This window comes from Triplophysa dalaica, chromosome 11 (assembly GCF_015846415.1).
Source record: "Triplophysa dalaica isolate WHDGS20190420 chromosome 11, ASM1584641v1, whole genome shotgun sequence".
NCBI classification, from domain to species: domain Eukaryota; kingdom Metazoa; phylum Chordata; class Actinopteri; order Cypriniformes; family Nemacheilidae; genus Triplophysa; species Triplophysa dalaica.
In genome coordinates this window covers 12,962,312-12,976,599 of record NC_079552.1, presented here as the reverse complement: position 1 = coordinate 12,976,599, position 14,288 = coordinate 12,962,312, and the positions used below count along the sequence as shown (strand labels likewise).

At 36.0% G+C, this 14,288-nt stretch overlaps 1 protein-coding gene across 3 annotated transcripts in view; it reads left to right on the top strand.

The window, feature by feature from the left end:
• The window catches only part of atrnl1a (attractin-like 1a), a 201,415-nt gene that overhangs the window by 115,952 nt on the left and 71,175 nt on the right, over nt 1–14,288 (top strand). For all 3 annotated transcript variants that reach the window (XM_056760413.1, XM_056760415.1, XM_056760414.1), the window contains 2 exons: nt 4,419–4,480; nt 11,437–11,515. In XM_056760413.1, coding sequence (XP_056616391.1) covers nt 4,419–4,480; nt 11,437–11,515 — 141 coding nt within the window. The remainder of the gene's footprint in view (nt 1–4,418; nt 4,481–11,436; nt 11,516–14,288) is intronic.

Sequence of the window (14,288 nt, the reverse complement as noted above, 5' to 3'; positions counted from 1 at the left end):
CCTCAGAGGATTGTTCTAGTAGCGCTTCAACCGCTCTCTCTGCTTTTATCTCCAGACCTTATAGACCTTTGATACTCTCATTCTGTTGAGTCTTAACCTTAGGGCTCTTGGACCTCAAAGGTAGTATTGAACTCTAAAAAGCAGAGCCACTCAATAATCACTTAGCCTTTGATCTCTAAACAATTATGGTCTAGTGATGGCCACTTTTAAACGCTAATGCTAATTCTGGAGAGCTCTTCAGCATCAGAGCACCATAGATGAGCTTCATGCTTCTGAAGCTTCAGGCTATTTCAAGTGTCAGCTGCCCTAGAATATATTACTTTTACACTATTTAAAACACAATATCTTATCCCCTTTTTTGGACCTCCATTAATACCAAATAGTGTCTAAAGCTTGGCTTTCATATCGCCATGTGTGGCAGAGCAAAATTTCAGGTTCACCGCTGTGGTCTAGGAAGCGAATGACCTTGTAATTGACGTACATAGTTCGCTATTAGCTGTGTTAAGTACAAGCTATGACAAGTCTTTTAATGTGCACAGGCCTTTAGAAAGTGCAGCTAGATTTTCACATTACCAAACATATTTTTGACAGATTTAGGATTTCGCGAATGTGGTTTTGCTCAGCAAGGAACTTTTCTTGAGTGTTTTGCCTGCCAAACTGTTCCTTGGTATTGCATTAGACCGCAGCTAAATGTAAATTAGATGTGTAAGGAAAACATTTCAGGATAATTGAGTGCTAATGCAATATAAAATCTGCACATTAAAGTCTTGAACAGTATGAACTTGGATATTATTACACATTTGTTTCCAATCTTCCAGAAATTAAAAAAGACTAGAGGGAATGTATTGACATAGTCACTTCTTTTGTAAGCTTATTTGTAGCACGATTTCCCTCATTTCTTACTATTTCTTACAAGTATTTAATTGTATTTACATTTTTGTATACAAAAATACCGAAGCATGCATATTTTTTCTGTTTTTGTATTGCAAACTTTGATAATTTTGGACCATCAGCCATCAAATCTTTGGTTAACACTGCAGGCCCGGTACTACGCTTGCCTGACTTGGGCGGGGCAATTACATATCATGGTTGGGCAGATATTCAGTATAATATAAGTTCATTGCATGGATACTTTTTAAATATTTCTGTGTTATTTAATAGATGATACTAATTAGTATTCAGTAAGTATTGACTAATAAAGATTTTTTTAATTGTCATCTGGATATCGTTGGAGGGACCAAGAAAAATCTGGAGCAGGAATGCCCCCCTAGCCCCCCAGAAACTATAAGATCCAGCCCTGGAACACGGCTTGTATAATGACAGGCAGAGAGGTGCACCTCTATTTAACCAAGCTGATAGGTATTAAATACTTGCTTATATACAGATCATTTTTTCAAGTTGATTTTATTGGGATGTGACCAGCGATGCCGCTCTTGGATTCAGTCACAGGCATCTAAGTCTTTAAATTTTGTCTGTATATATCTTGAATCAACAAGGTCAGTGAAAAGATAAGAGTCCGGATTCTGCTGGCTAGCATATAGCTTTAATGCTCTTTTATATTCTCAAAGAGCTCTTTAATGGAGTGGATGGAAAAATGCTGACGCCCTAAGAAAGTTTTTACTGTTTTATTGTTATTATTTTAATTGCCAGATGGCTGCATCAACAAAATATTCTAATGCTACATTTAGACAAAAACGTGAGATTTAATTTCTTTGCACATACAGTCCGAAATCTTGCCTTTTTTCGCATTTGGCTCCCGTTTGTACGGTGTCTCTGAATTGTTATAAAAGGGCACTCAAAATGCTTGACTGATGTGAAAAACGCAGAATATGGTCCCCGGTCCAAATTTTTTATGACGGACGAAAATATCGGAGGCAGAGTGTAAATGTGATGGTCGTATTTATTTTTTAACGTTTAATTTAACGCTCAATGTGCAATGGCCTTACACTTACAATAAAAATAAAATGTAATCTGGAAAAAAGTTTTGGTATTTAACATAATTTAGCTTTCTATTAGGGCTGTTAAACAATTAACATGATTAATCGAATCCAGAATATTTAGTTAACTTAGCATTTACGTAATATATGTAGGTGTACTGTAAATATTTGTTTTGTATTTAATAAACACAAAAACTTTATTTAGGAAATATTTTGATGTATTTATTTATATTTACCAATCATTTATTGCATATAAACAATTATTAAAAAAACATCTTAAATATGCATGTATGTGTATGTCTTTATAAATGCAAAATTAATATGCACAGTACACACACATATATTACGTAAACACAAACTTCTGAAATCTGTCTTTCTATTAGGATGGTCAAATATTTTTTGGGGAATTCAAGACAAATCTGGTTGAGAAATATTTATTTGCATTACAGATGCTTAGCATTTAACCAGTTGTTAAATAATCCTATTCTAAGTGTATGGGGTAGTTTTAGCGTAATCTTGATATTTGTTTGGTACTTCTATCAACCCAGTATGCTGTTTACAGTGAAGGGCTGTTTTAGGTGGGGGGGGGGGGTCGGGATAAAGAGAGCACTTCACTAAAGTTACTGGCACTAGATCACACCACTAATGCCCAGTCTCGCCAGCCAGAAAAATCTGCTTTTTTCAACACATTCTTTCTCTTAGTTTTTGATTGTCATGCACTTTCACTGCAAAAAGCAAATGTCGGTAAATCACTTAAAGACTGACCATCCCCCTGACTTCAACCTACACACACACACTTCTTCCCCTTCCACTCACTACATCTAACCTAATGTTTCTCCCTTCCAGAAATGAAAGCATATTTACAGCTATGTGGATGTATTAGTCACCTGAACATTACGAACATAGTCACATTTGCCTTCGTGACGGAGAGGCTACACATGTGATGCATGTGTGGGTGGGGCCTTGTTTTTATATCCTGGTGGGGACCTAAACCTTACTCATTGGGGATCAAAATGAAGGTCCCCATGGTCAAAAAAGCGTACTTATCATTTGAAAATCTAAAGATGCTAAGTTTTCTATGATCTTTAGGTTTAGGGGAAGGGGATAAAACACACCGTTTGTACAGTATAAAAATCACTATGCCTATGGACTGTCCCCACGGAGATAATAAACCAGACATCCAAAACTCAAACTAAGTAAACACAATTTGTCGCCTGAACTTTAAAGGAACGTCAGTTCTAGAAAAATAAATCGCACTGATAACATCTGACATTTACAAATCAATCATAAAATGACATTTTCTTTTATCACACGGTCGATTTTTAGATGGTGATGGAGAGCAGTTTGGGGTTTAGATGGCTTAAGACGGGAGAATTATGTATTGGATTCTCATAAGCAATCGATGTGAGTGGCCTCAGATATTGAAAAGGCAAATCATTTGGTCATGTAGCTAAACTAATCAGATAATGGACATGATCGTATTTCTGGGCCCGGCTGCGACAGCTCAGAAATCAAGTGCATTTTATAAAACTGATTGTTGGATTGTACACCTTATGCAAAGAAAGAGAGAGACATGTTATTTCGTCTGAGCTATAGTGACTCATGTACAGTTATGTATTAGCACAGGTAATGTAATGTAAGGAATTAGACATTCCAGACATTTATTCCCAGTGGCTTTGATCCATTTAGGGTTACTCCATTGGGTATTATTGTGAAGGAAGAAGTAAGATTTTTATTATATTGGCTAGGCATACAGTATAGAAATTATGTTTATTTAGTTTGTTTAATTAGTTAACTTTTAATTCATTACTTTATAATGTTAAAAGTAGTATTTTGATAATACAATAGCCACTGTCTTTGTGTCCCTACTGTTTTTGACGTCTTATACAGAATACTGTGAAATGAAGTTTTCATTGTGCGTGGGAAAATTCACGCTGCTTGCCAAGTTTTAAAAAACCAACATGGCATATTTTAAAAAATAAATGGCTCGCATGTCAAGTAAAAATTATTTTGATTAGAAACATTTATTTATTGCTACAGTTTACACAGTCCTGAACAAATTCTAGTTAAATTGGATCAACAACATAAACACTTGATTAAATGTCAAATGTATTACACGCCATCTGTTTTATGCTTGTTTTTTTATGTAGCTTTAAAACATTTTCTGTCACCTAGCCCATTACACATGGCCAACTTTTTATCTCTAAATTTCATGCCATGTGATAATTGATTACAAAACGTATTGAATTAAGACAGTAAACTGTAAAATGGTCTGTTTTGTTTACAAAAACAAGTATTTGTTTAACAAAAATGTATCGGTAACTATGACTAAAATGAGGCTTAAACCATTCATGCAATAATCTAGACAAATTCACAACAAGGTTTTAAAGAAATAAAAGTCCTAGCCGATGCTTTGGATCAATATGTTAGCAATAAGTAGCAATCTCATAGCTCTTACTTGTCATATTCTTTTTTCCACAGATATCCTTTTCTCAGCACAGCAGCATTATGGACCTGGTCCAGTTCTTTGTCACATTTTTCAGGTATGCACACTTTATTCTTTAGATTACTGTATCACTAACTGTAGATAAACTTGCTGAGGAGATATTGATGCAGGGACCCGTTTATGAAGGCTGACTGATAAATAGGCAGAACACATGTAATTGTGTTGGCTGTGAATAGGCCAAATCCTGCCACTCTTTCAGTCTTCTTGAATGAATGCATGTTGTGATAAGGGGCTGTTTGCACAAATAGATATTTTTGAAAGTTTTGAAACAATTGTAAACCTTTTGTAACAAAAACCTTTTTATCTTCAAAACAGCACCTTAAATGCTTAACATGTATGATGTGAGAAAACAGACATGAAGTCAAAGATGTGTCTTATTAAAACAAAATCCTTCAGATGCACCATAAGCAGTGATATTTGTCAAACCCAAGAGAGACTCACTGTGACAGGAATCTATCTGCTAATATACAGTGAACAGAGCAGATAAATGGCTTTAATGGAAATACACTTCACCTCTCACACCGAATCTGAACTGTCTACCATCTCATGTCAAATACAACAGATGGGCATAGATGGATGAAATGTAACCAGTACAAAACAACAATCGGGAATGCATTGATGGGGTAAAAAAATGAAGAACGTCTTCCTTTGTTTGTATAAACTTTCTGTTAACGTTTACTCTGGATCTAAATGAGCCAATATAATATGCAAACTTTTCTGAGGAATAGAAATCCTCTGTTTATGACATCACGTCATGTTTACAATTGCACGGTTTAATATTCAGCTCGGCTGGTTACATGTGTTAGAAAATGCCAGAGTTATTGTAAATCTGGACAGTCAAATTACAGAGCTGACCGTCTGCAGTTGTGTTTAAAGTGCCTGACCGTGCAGGAAAATAATTACAGGCCACCTACTATATAAATAATATGCCATCTGCTTCAGTATGTGTATAAACAGGGATTTTATTGTGAGGCTTTCAGCAGCCCTGAGCTGTTTTGGTGAAATTTGTAACGGTCAGGGCAACACAAATGTCCTGGTATAGTAAACTGGTATAGTGTTATAAAAAGTGTTTAAAATGAATAAATAAGTTATGGTATCTGACTTCTATTTCTTCTCTACTCTACTCTACTTAAAAAAAATCTAACATAGCTCTGTATACTGTGTAAGGTTATATGAGACAGCCTGTCTTTTTGATTGCACTTATGCTATATGTTGTCCTTATGCTGTCCCAATTGCTTCCATTGATTACCCCACCGGTAAGTCGCTTTGGATAAAAAAAAGTCTGCTAAATGACTAAATGTAAATGTAATAAATATAATTTTTGATACATGTTTCTGTTAGAGCGGAAATAAAATATGATATATACATACAGTACCATACACAGTGCACTTCATTTTTATTGTTTTATGTGTATAGGAATGTGTTGATAGATTCAAAAGCTGAAGTTCGAGGCTGCAGGGCATTTGTTGTTTGATGTGTTTTAAGTTTTCTGAAGTAGAGAGATGCAGATGATAGAATTCATTGTGGCATTTCAGAGAGATTGGCGTATATTCTTCAAACCCCTCCCTCTGAATCCATTCCTTCTTTTTCTCCCTCTCATGTCTTCAGGCTGTCCATTTACAGTTATAGTTCTCGGGTGACATTGTGCATCAAGCCAAGTATTTTTTAATTCACGGTCAATTTACTATGTCAACAAGCGGTCATCAAGATATAGCCTCAAGTTATAATGTGCTACATAGATTGTATACACATTAACTATTGTAACTATTGTATACACATTGCATAAATATATTTATATCAGTAAACAATATTTGAATGATGAACTGTCATTTAAGCTGGCAGTATTTTGTGATGTCATTCTGTGTAGTCTGTCTCTGACATGGTTTCAGTTTGTACACAACTCCTATGAAACTTTGCTGGCAAAAATAAATTAATAAATTATCTCCAATAGAAATGGACCAAGGGCTTAACATCGTATTCTGCTGGAAATGTAAGAATTTTTATTTCCTTAAAAATGTAATAATACTTCAATAATAATTTGTTATATATTTTTATAAGAAAAAGATGATTACATTTTGATAAGAATAAATGATTGCATTGACAGTACAAAGAGTACAATAACTTTTATATGGATGAACATTATTTTACTATTTTATAATAATGAATCATACTGTACACAGTGAGGTCCTCGCCCACACCATCATGATGACCTTAGCATCCCTTTTATTTATTTTAAAGTATAAAGTTGAAGAATATAATACAGTGCGCATCAAAGAATACACTAATTCATCAGCAAAGCAAGTGTGAGAATACAGAGATTAGTTTTGATTTTATATTTATGTTGTTACAAGCAGAGGATTTAACTGTGCTCAGTGGAACCTTCCCTCAGAGCTTCTTTCCAGTTTACAGCAGGGTTTATATCCATCTCCGGAGGTGAGAGGATCACCAAGAGATTGAAGAACAGCACTTAAGAACAGTTTAGTGTCTGCTGAAGAACTTTGAGTGACATGAACACTAGTGATACAGAGAGTATTTTTCATGTTTCAAGACCAGTAAAGTCATGCATTACTGAATATATGTTGAAAGTGGACTTTTTGTGAGCCATTCATCATCATCTTTCAATTTACTGTACATGAATACAGTAATAAAATTACATATAACCAAGAGACAACCCACATAATTGTAAAAAAAAATTCTGGACAGTTTTGTGTGCATTGTACTCTTTCAGTTTTTACCCCACTGAAACATTTCTTTGTGTCTGGATGTCACAGTAACCGTGTCACTCTGACGCTCTAACCTGATTGGCTGTCAAGATGATGGATATGTCACCATGCACTAGACACGCTGAAGAGTTAAACAGGTACTTCTCTGAGAAGTGCTCCAGTAAGCGCCTACAAGCGTGTCTGTTTAAACGCTTCTAGAGTTATAACCCCCATACAGAATGTCATGTCCTCATTGTGCATTTGCATTACGCTACGATTTTATACTGCCATAAAACTAGTTACGGAGAAAGAATAAAAATGATTATAAAACATTTGTGATTTGCATCTGATTAGCATATCACTTCCAGCTCTTAACATAATCTTAATTAGAAGTGCAGTTTGCAAAATCTGCCTAAAATTCCACAACAGCTCTCCTGAGAGACTGGCCCGCAAGCCTGCAGCCAACACAAGCACATTTCTCTCTTCTGAATTATCTCACTTTGATAAAGTTGATGAGCTTTCTAATCAGAATGTATACAGTCACTCACAGCGGTCCCAAACGGTTTTTTTCTCCAGGTATTTTTTTATTCGTTCGGAGATGTGTATCTTTAAATTAGTTTAAAGAGAAATGAATAGTGTTTACTGAGATCAAGTAGAATTTTTATTAAATATGAAATTTATTAAAAACATGTGCATGTGATATAGAGGGGGAGCTTAATGAATATTGTTGCTCTAAAATAGCCAGTCTTTTTGGATGTATGGGACAGAATACTCCAGAATAAAGATGCACATGACCTGCACGGTCATAAAAATACATTTTATGTGTATTTTGACACCAGTGTTAGATTTTGTTGCTTATTTCGATCTCTTCTTGACTCGTTCAATTTAAATATTCATATTCGTAAAATACCTGTGTTATCAAGGGAGCTCACTTGCATTTAAGGAACTTCTGTGTGTTATGTGGAGTTGCCCGTCTATCAGCCGTAAAAGTGTTGGTGTGTACGTAGGAGGAAAGTGTGTACTTTTGCTGTAGTCCCTCATTAGCTTCAGAAGTCCTTTTGAATATATTTTCTTTGAAGAGTGAGTTTTGCTGTCTCTGCGTCCTTACTCTTCACCAAATGAGAAAGAAAAACGGTAACAATTAAAGAGCGTTTAAGCATTTCACCCACTCCTCCGGCTAATTGGTGACACTGCAATTCGGTTTAGCCCAATTACTCTCTCTCTTTTTCACGCACCTCTCATTTCGCCTCTGCTTGGTTTCCGTCAGGACTACAGCCGTCCACGCGCTCATATCTGGGATGATGTTATTAACATTCTGAATGCTTGTGCTTCAGTGGATGGTGACTGGAGGCAATTCATTTTACGTCTGTAACTGACTAAAGCTCTTATGATTTGAATGTAATGGGGCTTTTTTCCTCCATACCTATTAGAGCGATTGAAATAGAAGAAGCTCACATTTTTGTGCAGGATGATTGTTTAACGGTTGTGGCGAGTGAGTGTGTATGTATGTATATGCGGTGACTTGGCTCCGCTCAGGTTGTCTGCTTCATTGTATTGATTGTGTAATCATTGTGGGCTGTGTCTCTGGTGGCTTTGCTGGATTGGCTCTCGCGCTCTATCCTTCGGACATTTGCCGCTACCTGCACAGATCAATACTACAAGCAGATCACACTCTACAAATGTACACTGACAAATACAGGCCAGCGCCGAATGCATGCCGGGTGCAAATATACACATGAATAAATACCAATTTGGGATAGAGAGAGAGTGATGAACCGTGACAGGCAGAGAAGATAAAGCGGTACCGAGGCTTGGCAATCAGGTTGCCCTGGGGCCAGTGTGAGAAGTTCAGGCTAGTTGACGAAAACTGTCACCGGGCCAGTGCTGCATTTACACTGTCAGGTTTATTTGTGTGTGGGATGGAGTTAGGTGTGCAGAAAACAACCACAGACAGAGTCATTGAAGCGTTTAAATGGCTAAACAGAGGGCAACAAAATCTAACAGGACACGTGGCTCTCAATATTGGTATTTTAAAAATCTATTCATATAATATTATAAATATATAAAGTATTATAAGTTTTTATTTAAAATATTATTAGAAAACATAAAAAATAAGCACTTCAAATTTTTGTCGCAGCGACACTAAAACTTAAGGTAAATGAAAAAAGCTGGAACAGTTGGACCAACACAAAGACAAAAATACTGTAGTGAGTAAAAATGACTTATTAATTATTATATATGTAAAATTGTATTGTATTTTATTTCGTTTATGTTTATCTTAGTTTTGCTGTTTGTGTCTCAAGGTATTTTTACATATTAGAATAAACCCATAATCCTTGAGGTTTCTCTTTTGCCAAATCATTCTGTCCAATAAATACCTTAAGAAGAAAAAAAATACAGTGATTAAAAGTGATGTCCAGCTTGAAACAATTTATGTCTTTTTATTTAAGCATTATATTAATTGTGCACTACAATCATATTTTTATTTTATTATTTATTTCATTTAAAAAATAAAACGCACTGGACATCACTTTTAGACACTACCTCATCCAAAAAATCTCCAGTGAAAACGACTCTGAAAACTAGACTCAAACCAAGACAGTACATGACCCTTTTCACAAACGGTACATCTATTTCTCACAGTGTCTACCCTGACTAAGGTCTGTTTCATGTGCCCAGACTGACCGTGAATAAATTCATTTAGGGCGTTCGTCACACCACTTTCACAACTTTTCCAGCAAAAGCGCACTTGCGTTTGTGTGCCTCATTCTCTGGCCATTAGAAGCATTATCCAGCTCATTAAGGATGAATTGGCCTCATCATTAATAGATTTAATAAGAGACCTCTGACTATTCTGATTGGGTTTTGAAATATGGCTGATGAAATGGTTGAAAAGGTACTTTCAGAGCAGACGCTTGCCTTACCTCAGCGACGCTCCTGTAAGACTGATGCTAATTTTAGCGGTTGGACGTTTTCACATGTAATGAGCTAAGCCCTTATAGGAGGCTAAAGCAGAAAGACTAGAAGTAGAATATTTCAACTTCCAAAGATCTCAAGAAACCTCCCGCTGTGCTTGGAGTAGGATCATCATTTTCATGATAAACATGTGGAAGTCTGCCGCCTTTGATGGGTTTAAACTTGCCGTGAATTTTATGATAGTATAACGCTCCATGAACTTTTTTGCCCTTTACAAGTGTTTTATTTATTTCCATTTTTATTTACAATAAACACATCACTGAATCACGACGCCTATGTGTCTGTTTATGATCATTTTATTATAGATATAAGTTTTTTATTATTTAAACCTCCTCAGTAGCAGGTTTAAAGTTAATCCCTAACTGAGAGATAGATCAGAGTTTAAAGTAGTGAATCAACAGAATTAAAGTTAATCCAGATTTACCCTAAAATTAAAACCTGGATCAAATGATATCTTAAATATAAACCTGATTATGTTTAGACAAGGTTTACAGTTCGGTGCAACAGATTTATAAAATAAACCTCGATTTAATCTACATTTAAGTCTAATCCTTGTTGGTGCACCCACCCTGTCTTTGTATAAGGTCATCGACTTCCATTCTCAGCTGGTGACAACTTGAGCAAGCCTTCTGAAAATGGGGCACTGGTGCTTTATCTTCATTTGCAGCAGCAGGTGCTGACCATGACCTGTGGAAGAAAACCTAACAAAAACATGAAATGGGGTGTACATGAACAGCAAATGCATTTTTACATTTACATATATTCATTTGGTAGATACTTTATGCATTTTTATATGTCAACACGCTAAACAGTACCGTTAGTATACAAGGCCATGCTTCTAGAAGGATTCAAGCTGAAGTAAGCAAGGGAGAGAATGAACAACAATATTTTTTTTAGACACAAGACAGACATTTAACTTCAAATGTAAATCTGTCAAGTTCAGGTAAAAGAGGGACTTCTTTTCCAACAGCTCATCTCAATCTAGTCCGACTCTCTTTACCATCTTCTAAAAACTTCTCTATGTATGTACCGGAGCGCAAATCAAACCCGCCGGAGTGTAGATCTGCTTGTTTTTCAGCGCAGCAGACAGTATTAAGTAAATTATTGACGTAACAGTCGGTTTCACTTTGGATTGATCCTTTCGTGCGAAATGAACTTGTTTATCATTGATCGTGTGATTGAAATATAAATCTGTAGCAGCTGCCCTCCGTCTATACTGGAAGGTTATTTGAATGTTATCCGCGATTGCAGTTATGAAGTCGTAAATCTTGTTTGATTGACTGATGTATTGATTTTCCGTGTCTCTTGTCTCCAGCTGTTTCCTGTCCCTGCTGCTGGTCGCTGCTGTGGTTTGGAAAGTCAAACAGACGTGCTGGGCATCACGGAGGAGAGAGGTAACAGCTGCAAATTAGCACTTCCTGCGTTCATTGACGTGTTCACACTTGATATCGGTTATAGCCCGAGGTTTCTTAGTATTGTGCCTGTGATTTCAGGATAAACGACTGAGACTCTACACATGTTTGCGAGCATGTATTTGTATATTAACGTCTCAGCTGGTGCGTTATTGCCTTGTCCATCTGTGACCTCTCATGATGCTCCTGGGGATTGCTGAGCCTTGTAAAAACGTCTCATAACTTTAACCCCATTATAGTGTATGAAGCTCATTGTAATACAGCGGGACTGCTCCGAGATCAGAGGAACAAGCTTCATTTTATAACTTGTTTCTTGCCGTTATGCTGCACGTGCAAATGCCTTCCTGCGTCTGATGGGTGTGTAAATGTCACCCGCATGCCGGCCGAACTGCTTTCTTTTAATGAGAGAGGCGCAATAATAAACACCATTTTCCTTCATTACCCATCTTCACAAACCAATTAATCCTGACAGGGGCTCGTGTAAAAGCGATGGATTAGTATACGTATGTCTCTAAAAGCCTCAACAGATGCATAGAGGAAGCATTCTTTCTCCTCTCTCTCTCACTCACTCACTCTTTCTCTTTCTCTCTTTTTATTCCTTCGTTCATGTGTTATTTTACTGGGCACATAAATGCAAATGGAATTTCGCAAACGAGTTGTCATCAAGCTTTTTAAAATCAATAGAATAATCAAGGTCTCTATAATTGAAAGCATGTCGCGAGCAGTAAGTGTTGGTTTATTGGAGTTAAATGCGCGCTTTATTCTGCTCACTCTTCAACGATGGCTGTCACAGTTGGCGCTTTTCTCTTCGTCAAATGTGTGCTTGTGTTTGGATAATAGAACAGTTTAAACCAAACAAAAGACATAATGCACGCTTTAATCTCCCAAAAGCCATCTTGATTGGAGAAATAGAAACACACTCGGAGGATTTCACTGAACGCATTGTTTATTTGAACTTGCTATTTTTTTGTTGCAGAAATTTGATCTGCATCATTTGATCAATTGATTTGAAAGTGCTGTAGCCATGGTCTAAACTACCAGTCAAAAGTTTGGAAACACTTTCATGACATGTTTATAATAATCATACAAATCTGCTGAAAGATGTATGCTTTAAAGTTTAAAATTACTATAATTCATATAATTGTGCCAACAAATGTGGCCTTGGTCTTATGGGTCAATTTTTTGAAATTGAGATTTTTACATCTGAGGAATGGTTTGTTAGGATAGGACAATATCTGGCGGAACAACAAATGTTTACGCAGATGGAATCTGAGGGTGCAAAAAAAGCTAAATATTGAGAAAATCGAATTTGAAATTGTTAAGCAGAGGCACTGTAGCAGGCCATCAACTCACAAAAATAAAGTTTTTATACATTTACGGTAGGACATTTATAAAATATCTTCATGGAATATGATCTTTAATCAATATCCTAATGATTATGGGCATAAAAGAAAAATCTGTAATTTTTACCCAAACCCTTTATTTTTAGCGATTACTAAAAATGTTCCCGTGCTACTTAAGATTGGTTTTGTTGTCCAGGGTCACATATACTTTGAAGATGCTAAAATATAACTATAAACGTATGCTATAATAACCAATAATTCCCACAGCTACAGTTGTACTTCTCTATAGTTTTGTTGAATTTACTTATGTTTTATAGGCTGATAGTGTATTTAAGATATGCACAGAAATGGCCAACATGATAGAATAGCTAGATTATTGGTGATGTATTAATAGTTTTGCACTGAAATATCAAACGCAAAAGTGTTACAAAACAAGTAGAAAAGTACCCTCATCTAGAAAAGAATCTAGAAAAGAAAATTGTATTATTTTTTTGTGGATTAACGATTTTGTTCTCGAAAATGAACTTTTTTGTGTCATTTATAACCTGTATGACTTTTCCGTCTATGAAAATGTCTCGTGCAGTGGCTCTCAAACTAGGGGACCCCAAGATGGATCTACGTGTTGCATTGTATAACTGAATATGTTTTTTGTTTTAATTAAAATGATAAATTTAAGATTATAAGTCTTTATTTTGGAGGCCACAAAGCGATGCATTTTACACAAAGGGGGCCTTGCAACGAATACTTTGGAGAACCACTGGTCTAGCGTTTTTTTTTTCCATACATTGGGCTCCCAATATTGGTCAAAATATTTTTCGTATTCTGGGAAAGAAAGTCATACAGATTTGGAATAATATGAGGGTAAATAAATCAAGAGTTAATTTGCAAAAACAGATTTTAATCATTCACATTTGAATCATGTTTTTTTATTGTGCATTGGTTTGTTTTGATTGATTAATAATAACAACTAAAAACCAGCTAACTAACCCAATAAAACCCAATAAAAATCTTGATGTTTGAAGATTTGGGACCCTTTAAAAACAGGGTCATGTGTTTTTGCAAAAGAACTCTTCAAATGATGAAAGAATTGTCATTTTGGAGGAAACTATCACTTTAACAAACATATGAACACATGTTATTGTAATGTATGAAGTCTGTCACAAATGTGCCAGGTTGTATATTCTGTAGTCGTCCAACTCCCTCGTGCCTGTTTGTATCCGTGCTCATTTTTCATGTTGTATCTGACCAGAGCTCAAGTGTCAGGCAGTGATGATGTCAGACTCAACAGGATCTATCCAACACCTTTCCCACACAACTCGATCACCTCCATAAACAGTCGATCTGCTTTTTAGCATCTCAGGCTTTATCTCCGTCCTGCTTCTGGCTTTATGGTTATGTAGAGGCTGATGAGT